The 18,098-nt window shown below is 34.9% G+C and overlaps 5 protein-coding genes across 13 annotated transcripts in view; 4 read left to right on the top strand and 1 right to left on the bottom strand.

The window, feature by feature from the left end:
* Positions 1 to 357: 357 nt before the first annotated feature.
* On the top strand, positions 358 to 1,428 carry LOC106119275 (peritrophin-1-like). The gene is made up of 3 exons (XM_013314190.1): positions 358 to 364; positions 447 to 946; positions 1,378 to 1,428. The coding sequence occupies exons 1-3, from the start codon at positions 358 to 360 to the stop codon at positions 1,426 to 1,428; spliced, it is 558 nt and encodes a 185-aa protein (XP_013169644.1).
* Positions 1,429 to 3,606: 2,178 nt separating this feature from the next.
* On the top strand, positions 3,607 to 4,889 carry LOC106119273 (peritrophin-1-like). Its single transcript, XM_013314189.1, has 3 exons — positions 3,607 to 3,626; positions 4,051 to 4,598; positions 4,842 to 4,889. Exons 1-3 carry the CDS (start codon positions 3,620 to 3,622, stop codon positions 4,887 to 4,889), a joined length of 603 nt encoding a protein of 200 aa, XP_013169643.1. The 5' UTR covers positions 3,607 to 3,619.
* A 1,312-nt stretch (positions 4,890 to 6,201) lies between these two features.
* On the top strand, positions 6,202 to 7,244 carry LOC106119272 (probable chitinase 3). Its single transcript, XM_013314188.1, has 3 exons — positions 6,202 to 6,208; positions 6,280 to 6,785; positions 7,206 to 7,244. The coding sequence occupies exons 1-3, from the start codon at positions 6,202 to 6,204 to the stop codon at positions 7,242 to 7,244; spliced, it is 552 nt and encodes a 183-aa protein (XP_013169642.1).
* Positions 7,245 to 9,980: 2,736 nt separating this feature from the next.
* LOC106119271 (chondroitin proteoglycan 2-like) lies at positions 9,981 to 14,172 on the top strand. The gene is made up of 5 exons (XM_013314187.1): positions 9,981 to 10,119; positions 10,199 to 10,677; positions 10,873 to 10,966; positions 12,094 to 12,500; positions 13,468 to 14,172. Exons 1-5 carry the CDS (start codon positions 10,113 to 10,115, stop codon positions 14,155 to 14,157), a joined length of 1,677 nt encoding a protein of 558 aa, XP_013169641.1. The 5' UTR covers positions 9,981 to 10,112; the 3' UTR covers positions 14,158 to 14,172.
* An 850-nt stretch (positions 14,173 to 15,022) lies between these two features.
* The window catches only part of LOC106119437 (uncharacterized PE-PGRS family protein PE_PGRS54-like), a 7,146-nt gene continuing 4,070 nt past the window's right edge, over positions 15,023 to 18,098 (bottom strand). For 3 of the 9 annotated variants that reach the window (XM_013314414.1, XM_013314413.1, XM_013314418.1), the window contains 3 exons: positions 17,903 to 17,923; positions 17,216 to 17,872; positions 15,023 to 17,182 (listed from right to left, as the gene is read on the bottom strand). In XM_013314414.1, coding sequence (XP_013169868.1) covers positions 15,111 to 17,182; positions 17,216 to 17,872; positions 17,903 to 17,923 — 2,750 coding nt within the window. In that variant the 3' untranslated portion in view covers positions 15,023 to 15,110. The other 6 variants (XM_013314416.1, XM_013314420.1, XM_013314415.1 and 3 more) reach the window with 6 other exon arrangements.

Raw genomic sequence — 18,098 nt, 5'->3', positions numbered from 1 at the left:
CTTTTCAGCTAGTTTCTCTGAAAATTGCTTTGTTTTTAATACTGCAAATGTTTGATTCAACAAAACAATTACATACTGCCTACTTTGATTACTCACAATAAATTTTAAAACGAATATGATTTTAGATAGCTATCACTCTCCTTAAGAATCAAAGATTTATTTACTATGTTTTTATTTTATTATAAACAATAAAGTATGTGAGAAATAAGGTTAATAACATCTCGTTTTAATCTATATTATACATCGGATTAATGATAACTTCTATTTTAACGCATAGAAATGACTAATATAATTAGTATATAAATATCCATCTTCCATTAAAGGATATCAATTCAAATTGAACCGTTGTGAGAAATCATGGAAGGTATATTAAATATTAATTATAAAAAATATAAATTTAATTACTATTAGTTATTTTTATTAATAAATTTTGTATAATTTTACAGTTTTATCAGCCATTGTCTTTTTGGTGGTCGCCACAGCGGCTAACGGTTTTAATTTCTGCCCCAAAATACAAGAAGTCGACTGGGAAATCGAACTGCTTTTACCACACTGGGAATGCAACAAATTCTACCAATGCACCCACGGCAAACCAGTAGAGATGGTTTGCCCTAAAGGACTCTACTTCAGTATTATCAAGAATAAATGCGACTGGAGATACCTCGTGAAATGTGGCGATAGAGTTGTACTCGATAAACCAGACCTAGAAATAGAGCTTGAAATACCAAAAACTACAGAATCACCAGAAAAAAATAATACAATTATAGAGCCTCAGAAACCCGAATTACCAGAAATTGAATTATTGCCTAATGGATGTCCAGTCGACCCTGAAGTGCACTGGTTGTTGCCGAATGAGAAATTTTGCAATTTGTTCTACTATTGTGTGGATGGAGAGAGAGAACTTAGTCGTTGTCCATTCTGGTTACACTTCAATAGAAAGCTTCAGGTATAGATGTCTTTTGTTTCATCATCATCATCATCATCAACTCACTATACGTACCCACTCAGGGGCTCGGAGCCTATTCTAAGTTACTTGGCCATGCCACGCTAGCTGGCTGGTTTGGTCGCAGTTATGTACAGGTTGCATCACAATGTTTTCCTTTACTGCAATAACGTCAGATAAATGTATATATGTAAATCGAAAAACATATTGATACATGGCGGGTTTTGAATCCAGGACCTGCAAATTACAAATGAAGTGCTTTAACCCCTGAGTTACCGAAGCTCTAAGTTATGAAGTTACTAGGACGTCTTTTGTTTAATGGATTTGAATTATAATGAGAACGTAAGAAGAGAATTGTTAAAATAACACGATTATTGATTTTTAACATATGAAAAAATACAGCAATAATTTAATATAACTAATTTATCCTACAGGTGTGCGATTGGCCGAGGAATTCTGGATGCATAGAAGTGTTCGCTGAATAACTAATGCGGTTACGAAACTGAAGAATAATAAAATGTAAAACTTATAATCTTTTAACTTTAACAATAATTACCTAATCTTATTAGCTATTTAAAAGTAATCGTGTTTTTAATTTAAAATAAATATATTTAAACGAATTTGATTATTTATTATAATACTTTCTTTATACCTTACTGTGTTTTGTTTTGGTTTAATATGTTGCAATAAAATTGCAGTGGTGGATAATTATACTTTATTATATGCAAAATGGTGTAAGGCGGTAACAGAATGGTATCGGAGAGATGGGAAAAGGAGTAGAGATCGGCAACCTTTGAGATGGGAGGATGATATAAAGACGGCAGCCGGCCCATATTGGTAGAGAGTCGCACAAAACTGACAACAATGGAAATGTTTAGAGGAGGCCTATGCCAAGAGGCTCACGAGATTATGGACAATTTATGAATACCTGTAACTATATAATATTTAATAATTTCAGAATAAAGGGCTATATTGTATTATTATTATTATTATATGCAGAATTATAAAGGATTTATAGAGAGGCACCGGAGCAACACTTCTTGTCAGGAACATAGCAGAGAGAGAAGTTGACATAGATTAAGTATAAAGGCGCAACATTCAAAGATTATATAACACTTTAACATAATAAAAATTATATAAAAAAACAGATTGTTACCTCTGTGTTTTTAAGTAGCTACAGTTTTGTTGCGATGTCGTTTTACTATTTTTTTTAGTATAAAATTATTGTATCTTTATACGATTAAAAATAAATGAATTAAAAAAATATGTGTGTAGCTAATTTACCTGTTTTCATTTCATCTTTGTTTAATATCTTATTCAATTTCGCGGCAAATTAAAAACTGAAAATATTGATGGTCGGTTGGCCTACCGTTTTTATATATTAAGATACGATAATATAAATTACAGTATAATTTGATGACGTCATATATATACGTATATATGACATAGTTGTGTGTGCGGTCACTTGAAAATTTGTATAGAAAATTCATTATATTATATACATATGAATAAAATTGGTGTGTATGTTTGGAATATTGAAAGCTTGTAGCTAAAAGACAGTATTTCAAGCAGACGAAGTCGGAGGCAGCAGACAATAAATAAAAACCCCTATATTTTTGTACATTCTCAAGTATTTTCACTGAAGGGATAACATCTATCCATAAAAACGTTAACCCCTCACTTCAGACCTTTAAAAAATAAGTTAAGATCCTTTCTTAGAACTTAGCTCTGATAAATTATTTTTCACGGGGTCACCATCTGGTACTGGCTGGTAAAAAATACAACTTTGTCATCTGTTTAAACCGTAATATCTAAAAAAGGATTAATAGACGACCCTTAAGAAAATAAAAAAATAAAACAGTAAATCTGGAAACTCTGTATGTCATTTTTTCACTAAAGCAGATGGCTAAATGTAATGCCAGTTAAATACAAAGCTTACCGTGGTTTCTGAGACTAATATCTCCATTTAAAACATTTTTATCTCTGTATTGACGAAGATAATGACAAGGATGACGATATGTTTATACAGAGATTTTGATCTCCAAAACCCATGGTTACTAGAATGAATTAACTAAAAGTTATCCGAGCTCCATTTGTACAAATAGTATCTTTGGCGTTTGTTACCTTATTCTTAGAATATATTATGGAAAGTATTTCTTCAGTTTGCGGCAAAGAGTTACCAAATGTACTAATAATTTAAGACTGTATATAAACCGATTTATGTGTATGTATTATTTCGTTATAAGCATGTGCCTAAGCTACTTCAGGGAGAATCCAACACAACTCATGCTCGTGCATTCTCCTCCCCCTCCTCCTCAATTTCTCGATCACTGGCGCTACTTTCAAACATCCTCTAATATACAGATTCTTAACATATTAAAATATTCATGCACCAACGTAAATAGGTAAAATATAGAGAAAGAGGTGTGTCATATCATGACATACACGTCATCTAATCAAAAGAACATCACCCTACTATCTGACATAAAGCAAAGATAATTGTGTGAACTCAAACGATTAACAAAGTCATTAACATATAACTTTATCATGATTGTTAATCAAATGAACGATAACTTAAGTTTAAACGTCTGAAGTGAAAGTGACTAAGAAACGGGGTATAAAACTGCATTCAACCCTTACACAGTATCTATTGCAATTGAAAACTTCCGAGTAAACATGCAATGTAAGTACAAACAATATTTTTTTAATAAATTAATATTTAAAAATGCAATTTAACCTGGATAAGTGAGAAACCTCTATAAGGGAATTATTGTCCGCTTCCGACGAACGACTTTCATAAGCGAGAAACTCGGGTGACATAGACTTTATAGCGGAGAAAAATCTCCTCCTTGGGATGTCCAAGCATATGCTGGTTGGACTGTATTTAAGCCCCAATAGTCTCATAACACTATTGGGGCTTAAATGTTCGACGATAGATTCGCTGGGGCACGATCAAGTGATCGAGTCCCAGCATTCTAGTATTGACGGGAATCAGACCCTATAACAAACCTAAAGCTAAGAAACATATTATCAAGTCTCAAAACAACTCCTAATATTTTTACTAAAAAGATATATAAAGTTATTCTTAAAATATGTTTATTTTTCAGTCATAACAGCAGTTTTCTTCCTGGCGGTTGCCGCTGCAGGCAATGGTTTCAATTTGTGTCCTAAAATACAAGAAATCGATTGGAATATTGAATTATTATTACCTCATTGGAAATGCAACAAATTTATTCAATGCACACACGGGGAGCCTGTCGAGATGTCATGCCCAGATGGACTTTATTTCAACGTTATTGAGGGAATTTGCGATTGGAGGGGGAACGTCGATTGTGGATTTAGGATTGTACCTAATGAGACGAAACCTGAGGAGGTGATACCAATACAAAGTACTATCAAAGATGAAGAAATTACAGAAGATATCAAAGAAACTGAAGCTGATACAAGTGGGGAAGAAAGCATCTCAGAGGAAATCCAGACTGAAACGCCTGATCTTCCAGTTATTGAGTTTCTACCGAATGGATGTCCGGTTGATCCTGAGGTCCATTGGTTGCTGCCTCATGAGACTTTCTGTAATTTGTTTTACTATTGCGTCCAAGGTGAAAGAGAGGTCAAAAGTTGTCCTTTTTGGTTGCATTTTAACCGGGAATTGCAGGTATGTAGGCTTTTTATAAAGTAATTTAACATAACCCTAATATTGGGACTTTAGCCTTATAACTCCTATAAATTCAGCCGATTTCTATTTATATATTCTCCCCTTTATTGCTTCATTTTTTATCAAATATTCAATTCAATTCTTTAGCTATTATTTTCTATTTGTTTTCTTACAATTGTAAGTTGAACTGGTTTTGTTTCATCATGGTATTGTGGTGTATTAATTAATAACATTTTTTTTCAGATATGCGATTTGCCAAGAAATGTAGAGTGCATGGAATTAAGAGATTAATTTATTTCTATTGAAAATTGTGTTTTTATTTAACTACTAATGTAATAAGTAATTGCGTTTATTGTTATAGTTAAACTTAATTAACTATAGTTAAATTATTTTTATATAAAGAAGCCTTCTTATATTTGAATAATATGTATAATTCCGATTTTATAGGATAAGTTTTATTTATTTAATAAATATTTATTATCAAAGTATTGTAATTTCTTTTAAGCTTACTAAGTGCTACACTCAGAATCATTAATTATTCAATAAGGGAGACCCTCCCTCAGTATAAGTTTCTCATACTAAGGATAATCGCACTTAACTGATATTTTACTTTAATCTACTCTTTAATAATTCTTTAAATAAAGTGGCTATATATATAAGAAGATACGGACGGAGCCGCGGGCGATAGCTAAACTTTTTCTAAAATAATAAATGTAAAGAAATCGATCGAATGTGAGCGAAATGACCTTTTATATACAATCCGTAGTATATAAGGTATTAAATGAACATAAATAATGAATTAAATATTAATGTATAATGATAAATTTATATCTTAACATTGGTAATTAGAATAGCTTGATATTTATAATTAAAATGTACGTCTGTATGTAAGCTATATTTCAAGTTATACTTACTAACTGCAGTAAGAAGATAGACAGAGGACTTCAAGGAGACCTGTGAACAAAAGTGTGTTTTTAAAATAAGTCAATCAATCAATTCAAATGAACTAAATCAAATAATAAACTAAACTAATTAAATTAAAAAATCACTTTAATTGAGTTTCCGTCTTAAAAAATTGCACAAAAACATCAAAATGTCATAATTCTAATAACAGATATGTTAGGTTTATTTCTGGCTATCGTCTTTTGTCTGAAAAGAAATGTCATAGAGTTTTTACGTTTAGTCTTATGACTACTCATCCAACTAATAATATAAAATTTGATGGATGAATGGATGTTTGTTTGAAGGTATCTGCAAAACGTTTAAACGGATCTCGATGAAATTTTGCATACATATAGAACATAGTCTGGAAGAACACATAGGCTACTAATTAAGTTTTATTTTAATTGCGCGAGAACAGAGTCGTGGGCAACAGTTAGTTAGTTATAATTTTATGATTATAAACATGGAAAAGACAGAAATAATAGTGTATTTCACTTTTGCTAACAACGCTATTATAAATTCTTTGTAACATGTAATTGTATTGATAACGAATACATTTTTCTATTAACACAAAGATTGCATTAACTCAAATTGATTTAGGTTATGTTCCAATGTCAAAAATAATATAACATTAAAGATATTAGTGAAACGAGTTGAGAGCATGGAAGGTAAATTTTCATTATTTTAATTAATCGAAAGAATATCCACGGTTTTTAATTAATATGATTAATTGTTACAGTTTTCTTAATCATAATTATTATTCCAATAATCCAAAGTGTTGTTATTGATCAACAAAATCTAAACATATCTGAAACGGATTGGAAAATTGAATTGGTATTAGCACACGAAGATTGTAATAAGTTTTACAAGAATTACAACGGAAAACCTTTAGAGGTGTTATGTCCTAAAGGTCTTTATTTTAATATAAATTATTTACAATGTGATTGGAAACATAAAGTTAACTGTAATGGACGTCGTACCCCAGAAGATCAAAGAGATGATATAATAACAAACGATGCTGAATTGGAAATAGATGATGTAGAAAATGAAGACATTGACGTTGATAGTGATAACGAAATTGTTAATACGGATTTAGATTTCTTTGAGAATGGATGTCCTATGAATCCATTGATACGTTGGTTGTTACCTCATGAGGATAATTGTAATCAATTCTACACTTGTTTTATGAGTATTAAAGTTAAAAGGCAATGTCCACCATTCCTACATTTTAATAGGAAATATCAGGTTAGTGTAAAATTTAAATCTATTTTTAGACATTATTACTCAGAGTCCTTTGGCGCGAAAGGGGCGCTTTCGTTACAAAGTCAAGTGTCAGAATAATTAGTGAGGGGTCATAAACATCGACATTTTAGTAAGGCTAGTGCTGCGCCAGTACATCGGCAAGGTGTCGGATTTTCTTCCTAACACTATGCAGAAGGTTTTTTTTATTGGGGTTTGTTAACGATATTTAAATAATTCATGCTGCTGTTGTCAGTTAAGTCTGTATTTAACTGTTTATCAAATTTTACAATGGACAAAATAGTTTTTAAACAAATTACCGAGACAAATTAAAAATTACACTTAAAGACTTTCAACGAAAGTGCCACAATTGATATGGATTTAATATTTATGTTAATTTTTAAAAATGATTTTGCTTTTTCTCAGGTATGTGACTGGCCGAGAGCTGCTGGTTGCGCTTTATGAAAACAAAAGAAAGAAAAATTCGCAGTGCATAAAAAATTGGAAAATATAATAAATCGGTTATTAAAATAAAAACTAATGCAAACGAAATTAAAATTACTACTGTAGATCACAGATTTTTAGTATTTTAGTTTCACACACTCTCCAATCCCAACAATATTCAATTAACTAAAAATTAAGCTAAAATTTGCACTTTACACTCAATAGTTACGCTACTATACCGACTACATGTCAATTGTATAGATTAACTCTAGCATCCTGAAAATCGCAGCGATTTGTCTTCGATCTTGATGATCAGGTTGTGAGCGACTGGTTTTGGCGACCACAGAAAAAATATCGACGACTAATCCGTAAACGAACCTCTATAACATTGTATTGCGTAGTAGACCTTTAGCAAACAGAGGGGGTAATAAAAAATGAAAGAGAATATGAGACAAACAAAGGAAAGAAGGCAGCACTGGGTCAGAATGGTTAACTATAGCCTAGTCACCCCCAACTTAGGGTAGGCTCCGAGGCCCTGAGTGGGGACGTATAGTGAGCTGATGATAGGAAAGAAGGGAATTGGACTTCCAACAGGACATTCGAAAATGTAGTATTATAAAATGTTTTCTCTGCTGTCTTAGAGTTTAGTTTCATTCAATATCCCCAAAGTATAGTTTAGCTTGATTAAAAGTAAATTTGTTCATTTTTAAAAGAATCATATCTACAAACATATCTTGTGCATATTAATTAATTGACTTGAAGTTTCAATATCATTTTGTACTACGACACAGATAAGAAAACAAAAGATAAAGCGAAACAAATGATTAAAAGAAGCAACATTATCCTGGAAATAATCTTTGAACTGTGATTAATATAAACTAGCCTTTGCCCGCATCTCCGTCGGCACGGATTATAAAAAAACTGAATTACTAGCCTATGTGTTCTTCCAGGTTATTTTCTACATTAATGCCAAATTTCAGCAAAATCCGTTAAGCTGTTCTGAAGATATCTTCTAAAAAACATCCATCCATCGATCTAACCTTCCACATTAATACTTACGATAGTAAGAAGCAAGATTTGTAAATTAATGACAGTACCCATACTCGAACGCTGTATGCGAATTTAATGTAATTTTTACTTAATTCATACGAACTGACCAGCCTATATTCTGTGACAAACTAATCCATATCTCTGTTCCAAATTTCATTCAATACATTTTTATAGTTACACGAGCTATCATCCGCGGCTCCGTCCGCTCGGAATAAAAAAAAAAAACTTAATTATTAGCCTATGCGTTCTTCCAGGTTATGTTCTACATGCCAAATTTCATCGAGTTCCATGCAGAAGTTCTTGAGATACCTACAAACAAACATGCAAATTTATAATATTAGTAAGAAGTTAGATGCTAACTAACATCCATACTGTTAGGAAGAAAATCCGACACCGTGCCGGTGTACTGGCGCAACACTAGCCTTACTGAAATGTCGACGTTTATGTCCCCTCACTAATCATTCTGTCATTAGACTTGGTAATGAAAGCGGGCCATTCGCGCCAAAGGATTCTAACTAATCATGTCTAAAAATTATTCCATATTCTACTAACCTTGTCTTGAAACTATCCGCGTTATAATTTGAAGGAAAAACTGACCTTGAGACCTTGGATACCATTAAGTATGACAATGATTTTGATGACTAAAGCTATCAGTAACGTGTTATCTCTTTGTACTAGGTATATTAATCTAGTAAATTGATTCGCAATAGATAAGGAAGATAGGGTTAAGTAAAATCGAATGTATTGTAGGAAATTCTTACAACTTATTTTATAATTTGTAAATAAAATGAATAAAAAAAAATTGTAATTATCAACAATGAAAATGGAAAATATTCTATTTTTGCTTGGATAAAATAATATCCCAACTTCGATCACAATTTTGGTGAACTTACTCATATATTCTGAATATTTTGCAACAGATCTTCCAAAAAAATTGTTTCTTGCAATAACTTGTCGCATCGCACTTACAATCTAGAAATGGATGGATGTTTGTTTGAAAGTATCTTCGGAACGGCTCAACGAATCTCGCTAAAATTTGGCATAGATGTAGAACATAGTCTGGAATAACACAAGGGCTACTTATAAGGTTTTTTAATTCCACGAGGACGGAGTCAAAGGCTACAGCTAGTATTTTCATAAGTATCATCGTAGGCACGTCTTGTAATTTAGGTTTAAGTATTTGGAACTCAAAGCTGGGATGGTCATAACAAGAAGAACAAACCAGTACGTCTGTACCTATAAGGAAAAGAATTCAAGACTGGGAAGATTTTTGTTTCTAAATGTTATACGTAGTTAATTATGATGACGTAAAAAATTAAGATTATATTAGCGACTTAAATAAAGCCAGTAAGACATAAGAAGAAAAAGCTGACAAAAGTGATGGCGAACTTAGTTCATACTGAGTCTTTAATCATGTATAATCATATATAAAATGGACAGGTACATTTAAACCCTGTAGGTTTTTAGTACTGCGGTCTAATAGATATTTTATTTGTTTTGTATTTTTTCTATATTAAAAAAAAAGAAAGTATAAGGCAAATGCAAATACATATGGAAGATAAATGCTGTACTGAACAAATATGTGGTCGTCATATAAGTTTGCAAAGACAACGATTGTAATCAAGACAAATATGATGCTCTTAAGTAAACATATGTATTACTAGGTCTTATGACAGTGCCATTAGCCATTAACATTATCTGGATTGTTGCGTTTCAATTAACTGAACTTAAAGATAATAATTTCACATAATGTCTTTTCCTAGTACCAGATTAGAGTTGAGTATATAAAATACACAGTCCTTAGTGTCCCTATCTTCACAACTTCAGGAATCATACACAATGAGAGGTTAGCAATAATTTAATTAAATCAGCGATATTTTATTTGAATTATACAAATATAAGTTAATCTGTTGATTTTGTTACAGTACTTGCAGTGATTTTACTTGTGACGGCAGTGGTGGCCGAGGATGGTGCATTATGTCCTAAGGAACAGGACGCTAATTACGAAGTGGATAGATTAGTAGCCCATGAGGATTGCAACAAATTCTACAAATGTGTTCAAGGGGAACCAGTCGAGATGATATGCCCTGAGGGACTCTTGTTCAACTCTGTATTCCGTTTCTGTGACTGGACCCTGAACGTCGATTGTGCTGAGAGAAGAATGCCCACTGAAAGAGCTATCCTTGTAACTGAAGTAACCGAGGCTAAGCCTGAAGGAGAAGCTAGCGGAGACAGTGAAGAATCTAATGAAATAGAATTGCTTGAAAATGGATGTCCCGTAGACCCAGTCATTCATTGGCTCGTTCCTGATGAAGAAGATTGTTCTGCCTTTTACTATTGTGTTTGGGGTACTAAAGTTCAAAGGAGTTGTCCTCATGGTTTACACTTCAATAAAAATTTACAGGTGAGTTATATTTATAAAGCACTTTCACCAATGTCTTGTCATATTATTAAAATTTCATAATCGTTGATTCTTTCACTTGAAATTTTGAATACATCGATTTAAATAACAAATATGATATAGTAACGATGAGAAATGTATCATTTTTCTGTCTATAAATTGAAAAATGCTTGTTTTAATACGTCATTATATTTGCAGGTTTGCGACTGGGCTCAATTCGCTAACTGCACAGCGACAGGAACCACCTCTACCACCACAGACGCTACACCACCTCCTACAACTGTTGCCGCTTAAGTTATTTTTACAAGCTTAGCGTGTTCGGATTCAGTGCTTTATTTAGTATGTAATTGTAAACTGATTTGGCATTGAAAAGAATCAATAAATATTTATTCAGAAACCATTTTTTTTTAACAATATCTGGTAATCAATCCCTTTTGTTCCGCCTCCTATTTCTTTAACAATCGGACAGGATTCCGATTGTTTCCGGGATTCCGGAGTGGATTCGGATTTTGACAAAGTGCATTCGCTGCGAAGCGATTCCATAACGAACTTCAAAAATGTTTGGAACTGACAATTTTAATTTTTCGTATTTCTGTTAGAGTTATATATTCATTGTGATGCACTTCCAATGCAAATAATATTATGGTCAAGCTCTTACTCTTTATTTTCAAGCGTTTTAGGGACTCCATGAGTTCGAAACAAGTTTTAAGTGTCGAAGGACAAAGTTTATATATTTATATTTAAAAATAAAATGTTAAATTTAAATGGAGAAGAAAAAGGAGTATGAAACTGAGGCAATGAAATCAGCGCACTCAGAGTATTACAGCGTACATTTTTCTAACTTTCTTTTAATTAAATATTAGCAGATTTTTGTACATTTATCAATATTTCTTGTACCATTACCATGCCAACGTAACTCTATGCTAGTACAAATATGACAAAAATTACTTTCAGAGTAGAGGGCTAGACATCGAAGTATATGTATAGGGTTTTTTTACGAAATTTATAATTCAGAATAAAAAAATAACAATTTGTTGAAAGATGCGAAATATTCTTCTGCAGTTATAGGTTTACACAAACATTAACATTTTTATATGAATCCTGTTGCTTTGCTGTTTTAAAAATTCAGGCCTATTATCATTACGTACAAATTGTAAATCAAAATTTTTCAATCAATAATTGTATAGTTTTAATCAAGATTATTATTTACCAATTACTGATAAATGATAAAAACAAATGATGTTCGCAAAGAATAATCGTAGAATCGATTCAATGTGTTTTTCAAATATAAATTAGTATTAACATAGTGTGTCGTTGCACCGACGTTTTTTAAATGATGGCAGGTACTGTGTATTTTGTACAAAGTGTGTTATTATTAAGTGAGATATCAAATAAACAATACTTTCGAATAATTTCCAGGTATAGGAGAGTTGGCGATATTGATTTTGTCTATAAGTGTGGCATACGCTGTTAATTCATGTCCAGGACCAGAAGCATGGAGTGAGAATGTGTTTTTACAACATGAAGATTGTCAGAAGTTTTACAGATGTGTTTTTGGGCAACCAATCGAAATGTCATGTCCTGCCGGATTGTATTTTAACCTCGAAACTTTGGAATGCGATTGGAAAGCTAATGTTGATTGTCCAAATGATGAATCCGATGAAGAACAAGGATCACTATTCTTAGAAAATGGTTGTCCGAGAAATTACTCTTTACACTGGCTTTTGCCGCATGAAAATGATTGTAACCTATTCTATACTTGCATATCGGGAAGAAAATTAAAACGAAGTTGTCCTGGTTCGTTACATTTTGATTTTAAGCAGCAGGTTAGTAAAATTTAATTTTGTTATTAACACGAATTTGCTTAAAACATAGACGTGACTTCTTTATACACATGAACATGTTTCAAATGCAACGTTTTCAGTTCTTATACAAAAGTGCGTATAAATTAACTTTTTAAAAATCATATTTGAGAATGTAAAACTATTATCATAAATAATTTTGTGATACTGCTATAAAATATTTTCGAATTACATCACAATGACAAATATTAACTCATGCGAACAGTAAATTTCTATTGTTGAAAGCGATGTAACTTTAAATATTGTTACAAGAATGTTGTGTAACGACTCTATATATTTGGTGTGATTCATTTAATTTCCTTCGAGAGTCTCATTTGTTTCACTTATCTTTTATACATTTAATTGCAACATTATTTATTAGTGGCCAGTACGAACATCATCAATACCTTAAACATCACTAAACTTTCGCTAAGATATCCACAACAACCAGCTTCTGACACAGATGAAGAAATAATTACGAACTTCATTATAGACATAATTCGATTTCTCTTATAAAAATCTGCCTTTATTTTATCTGTAGAAAATGCCGAGACTGATGTAAAGATAACACCGTAGATAAGAAAACAACGTGAACGTAAACTAGATAAGATTTTCAAGTCTTGATAATAACACAAAAGGTTTTGCTTCCTAAAACAACTGTACCTTAAAGTATTTTCCTATTTAAAAAAGAGTCCCTGAAGATAACTGGGTTTTAGACTCTGTGCCTACTATGTTTCGTATTTTATTTTCCTACTATGGCCTCTTATAAAATCTTTATTTTCCCTTTTTTAGTTAGTCTTTAACTACTTTTGTTATAAAAGTGATGCTGTAACGTTAGCTTATAATCTATGTAAATATTTACTGAAAAAATTGCAATTATGTTAATGTGTTTACGTCGCTTGTGTAATAAAATTGTGAGACCTTATGTAATTCGTTATGTCTAATATTACAGATATGCGGTTGGCCAAAACCGGAAGGCTGTACTACTTCCAACGAAGATTCGAGTTCGGAAATTGATAGTTCTGAAAGTAATCCATCCAGAGAAGATAATTCACTTGAAGTTACTTCAAAAGAAAATGATAGTGATGAAGATGTTAGTAAAGAAGATATCTCTAAAGAAGATGATAGTCATGAAAATGACAGCAAGGAAGATTCAAGTTCACAGAGTAGTCAAGAAATTAATTCATCAGAAGATGTAACAATTGAAAATGACTCTGAGGAAGACTCGAAAGAAAATGACACTAACGAAAACAATACTGAGGAAGATGTCACTAAGGAAGATGACAGTGACGAAAATGATAGTGATGATACCTCTAAAGAAGATGATACTGACGAAAATGATAGTAATGATACCTCTAAAGAAGATGATACTGACGAAAATGATAGTAATAATACCTCTAAAGAAGATGATACTGACGAAAATGATAGTAATGAAGATACCTCTAAAGAAGGTGATACAAACGAAGATGTCTCTAACGAAGATACCTCCGATGAAAACGACTCTTCAAAAGATGTTACTTCCGAAGAAAACACGGCTGAAGAAGATACCTCCAATGATGACACAGACAATATTCGTAATATTAAAAAAATTGAAGCGATTGTTAAAGTCAATGTTTTAAAAAAAATCAAAAAACATTTATAAATTAGAAATAACTAAACTTTTGCTTTTCATTAGCTGCTTTTATTGAAAATGCAATACCGATTTGTATTTGCTGTTTGACCTTTATTGGACTTAAGAGTAATTTTAAAATTCATGTTTCGAAGATTTACTTTGCCTTGCATACAAAGGGATTAATTTTTTCATCGATTTATTCGAACACACCACAGTGCACACAGTGAACACAACAAAGTGGTATTTTTTTATATTATAAGGTGCCTATTGAGTAAGCGACCGACTGGATTCGCCGAAATCGCGAAGCGACCGCTGCTTTTCAACATCTGCCAATGCAGATGAGTTGCATTCCTTTAATAGATGGAGGAGGAGACGCACAGAAAATAATGTTGCCCCTTTCCACTACCTTCCTACTCATCAAATCCACTTCTCCTTATCATCGTTTCCTTAAAAGAAAAGAGTGGGAAGGGAAAGAAAGAAAAGGAAAGGATTAAGCCCCAGTATGCACTCTTCAGATGAAACGCGGTATTACCACTTGATGTCTTTTTTTTGCGAGTTGAATTGAACTTGCTTTTAAAGATTTTGTTCATAAAAATAAATAGATCTGACCATAAAGAACTATTTAAAGTAGCGGAGTGGCAGAAAAGGATAGTAAATCCTATTAAGAAACTATCGCCTATTTCATAAAGGTAAATCCCCAAATAGATACATGTAAAATATATTATAATTGTAAAATATTGCTAATATGGGTATAATAAAATAAAAAGTACCAATTAATTCTTAATGTTAGACTTTTATTTGAAAATTAATAAATATTAATTATAAAAGCATTGAATTCTTAAAATTCTAGATATATAAAAAAAAAGCTTAAAGCATAGTTTACAATAAAAACACCTTTTTCTTCGTCTGCTTTATTCACAATTATGAGATCTATAAAACAGAATCGTATTCATATCCAGTACATATATTTCATAGGAGTTCTCTTAATGGCTGCGAATTCCACAATCTACATTGTAAGACCAATCGCACTGGTTTGTTTTGGGATCATAAAATAGATTTGCAGGACAAGTTAGAACTACAGGTTTCTTTTGAATACAAACATAAAATTGATTGCAATTTTGATGTGCAATGTAAACTGAATCAGATAAATCTGAAGCACAAATTTCAATAACTTCTATTGGAATGTTTTCACCATCGGTATTGTCATTGTCATTGTTGTCCTCAATTGGGTTTATCCTATCGCCGCAAACGACATAATTAGGCCAATCACATTGTTCAGATTGAGGGTTATACAAAAGGTTAGATGGACAAGATTGTATCGTAGGAATGCCGTTAAAACATTTATAAAATTGGTTGCAATTTTCGTGAGCAATTAATACTCCGTTCGACCCTGGCCCACTGCAGATAGAGGGTGCTTCTCCTGGATTACAATTGCAAGTGCCGTTGTTTCCGCCACTGCCGCCACCACCGGCGCCTGTGTCACCGTTGCCATTGTCATTACCATTACCATTTCCATTGCCACCTCCTTCAGTTTCGCAGTCTTCTGGGATTACTCTTTCTCCACAGTTAACTGCATTTGGCCAATCGCATCGTTCCAAATAGGGGTTGTAGAGCAGATCGCCAGGGCAACTCATGGCAACTGGTGCTCCGTTGAAACATTTGTAAAACTGATTGCAATTTTCGTGAGCAATTAAGACTCCGTTCGACCCTGGCCCACTGCAGATAGAGGGTGCTTCTCCTGGATTACAATTGCAAGTGCCGTTGTTTCCACCACTGCCTCCGCCGCCACCTCCACCACCTGCGCCTCCATCACCATTACCGTTTCCGTCACCTCCTCCCGATTCGTTGCCATCTGGGATCACCCTGTCGCCACAGGTAACTGCATCTGGCCAATCGCACTGTTCTGAATGGGGATTGTAGAGAAGATTCCCAGGACAATTCATGGCAACTGGTGCTCCGTTGTAACATTTGTAAAACTGATTACAATTTTCGTGAGCTATTAAGACTCCGTTCGACCCTGGTCCACTGCAGATAGAGGGTGCTTCTCCTGGATTACAATTGCAAGTGCCATCGTTTCCACCACCGCCTCCACCACCGGCGCCTGCGTCACCGTTGCCATTGCCATTACCATCACCATTTCCATTGCCACCACCTTCAGTTTCGCAGTCTTCTGGGATTACTCTGTCTCCACAGTTAACTGCATTTGGCCAGTCGCATCGTTCCAAATAGGGATTGTAGAGCAGATCGCCAGGACAACTCATGGCAACTGGTGCTCCGTTGAAACATTTGTAAAACTGATTGCAATTTTCGTGAGCAATTAAGACTCCGTTCGACCCTGGCCCACTGCAGATAGAGGGTGCTTCTCCTGGATTACAATTGCAAGTGCCGTTGTTTCCGCCACTGCCTCCGCCACCACCTCCACTACCTCCTCCGCCACCAGCGCCTCCATCACCATTACCGTTTCCGTTGCCGTTGCCGTTTCCGTCACCTCCTCCCGATTCGTTGCCATCTGGGATCACCCTGTCGCCACAGGTAACTGCATGTGGCCAATCGCACTGTTCTGAATGGGGATTGTAGAGAAGATTCCCAGGACAATTCATGGCAACTGGTACTCCGTTGTAACATTTGTAAAACTGATTACAATTTTCGTGAGCTATTAAGACTCCGTTCGACCCTGGTCCACTGCAGATAGAGGGTGCTTCTCCTGGATTACAATTGCAAGTGCCATCGTTTCCACCACCGCCTCCACCACCGGCGCCTGCGTCACCGTTGCCATTGCCATTACCATTTCCATTGCCACCACCTTCAGTTTCGCAGTCTTCTGGGATTACTCTGTCTCCACAGTTAACTGCATTTGGCCAGTCGCATCGTTCCAAATAGGGGTTGTAGAGCAGATCGCCAGGACAACTCATGGCAACTGGTGCTCCGTTGAAACATTTGTAAAACTGATTGCAATTTTCGTGAGCAATTAAGACTCCGTTCGACCCTGGCCCACTGCAGATAGAGGGTGCTTCTCCTGGATTACAATTGCAAGTGCCGTTGTTTCCGCCACTGCCTCCGCCGCCGCCTCCGCCGCCGCCTCCGCCGCCTCCGCCGCCACCTCCACCACCTCCTCCACCACCAGCGCCTCCATCACCATTACCGTTTCCGTTGCCGTTGCCGTTTCCGTCACCTCCTCCCGATTCGTTTCCATCTGGGATCACCCTATCGCCACAGGTAACTGCATCTGGCCAATCGCACTGTTCTGAATGGGGATTGTAGAGAAGATTCCCAGGACAATTCATGGCAACTGGTGCTCCGTTGTAACATTTGTAAAACTGATTACAATTTTCGTGAGCTATTAAGACTCCGTTCGACCCTGGTCTACTGCAGATAGAGGGTGCTTCTCCTGGATTACAATTGCAAGTGCCATCGTTTCCACCACCGCCTCCACCACCGGAGCCTCCGTCACCGTTGCCATTGCCATTACCATCACCATTTCCATTGCCACCACCTTCAGTTTCGCAGTCTTCTGGGATTACTCTGTCTCCACAGTTAACTGCATTTGGCCAGTCGCATCGTTCCAAATAGGGGTTGTAGAGCAGATCGCCAGGACAACTCATGGCAACTGGTGCTCCGTTGAAACATTTGTAAAACTGATTGCAATTTTCGTGAGCAATTAAGACTCCGTTCGACCCTGGCCCACTGCAGATAGAGGGTGCTTCTCCTGGATTACAATTGCAAGTGCCGTTGTTTCCGCCACTGCCTCCGCCGCCGCCTCCGCCGCCTCCGCCGCCTCCGCCGCCACCTCCACCACCTCCTCCACCACCAGCGCCTCCATCACCATTACCGTTTCCGTTGCCATTGCCGTTTCCGTCACCTCCTCCCGATTCGTTGCCATCTGGGATCACCCTGTCGCCACAGGTAACTGCATCTGGCCAATCGCACTGTTCTGAATGGGGATTGTAGAGAAGATTCCCAGGACAATTCAT

Source organism: Papilio xuthus, unplaced genomic scaffold (genome assembly GCF_000836235.2).
Source record: "Papilio xuthus unplaced genomic scaffold, Pxut_1.1 DF827461.1, whole genome shotgun sequence".
Lineage (NCBI taxonomy): Eukaryota > Metazoa > Arthropoda > Insecta > Lepidoptera > Papilionidae > Papilio > Papilio xuthus.
This window is presented reverse-complemented; position numbering and strand designations above follow the sequence as displayed.

Coding starts and splice junctions, on each gene's coding strand:
- LOC106119272 (XM_013314188.1), top strand. Junction 6,786..7,205: donor ATTTTAATAGGAAATATCAG/GTTAGTGTAAAA, acceptor GCTTTTTCTCAG/GTATGTGACTGGCCGAGAGC.
- LOC106119273 (XM_013314189.1), top strand. Junction 4,599..4,841: donor ATTTTAACCGGGAATTGCAG/GTATGTAGGCTT, acceptor ATTTTTTTTCAG/ATATGCGATTTGCCAAGAAA.
- LOC106119275 (XM_013314190.1), top strand. Junction 947..1,377: donor ACTTCAATAGAAAGCTTCAG/GTATAGATGTCT, acceptor TTTATCCTACAG/GTGTGCGATTGGCCGAGGAA.
- LOC106119271 (XM_013314187.1), top strand. Junction 10,678..10,872: donor ACTTCAATAAAAATTTACAG/GTGAGTTATATT, acceptor TTATATTTGCAG/GTTTGCGACTGGGCTCAATT. Junction 12,501..13,467: donor ATTTTGATTTTAAGCAGCAG/GTTAGTAAAATT, acceptor CTAATATTACAG/ATATGCGGTTGGCCAAAACC.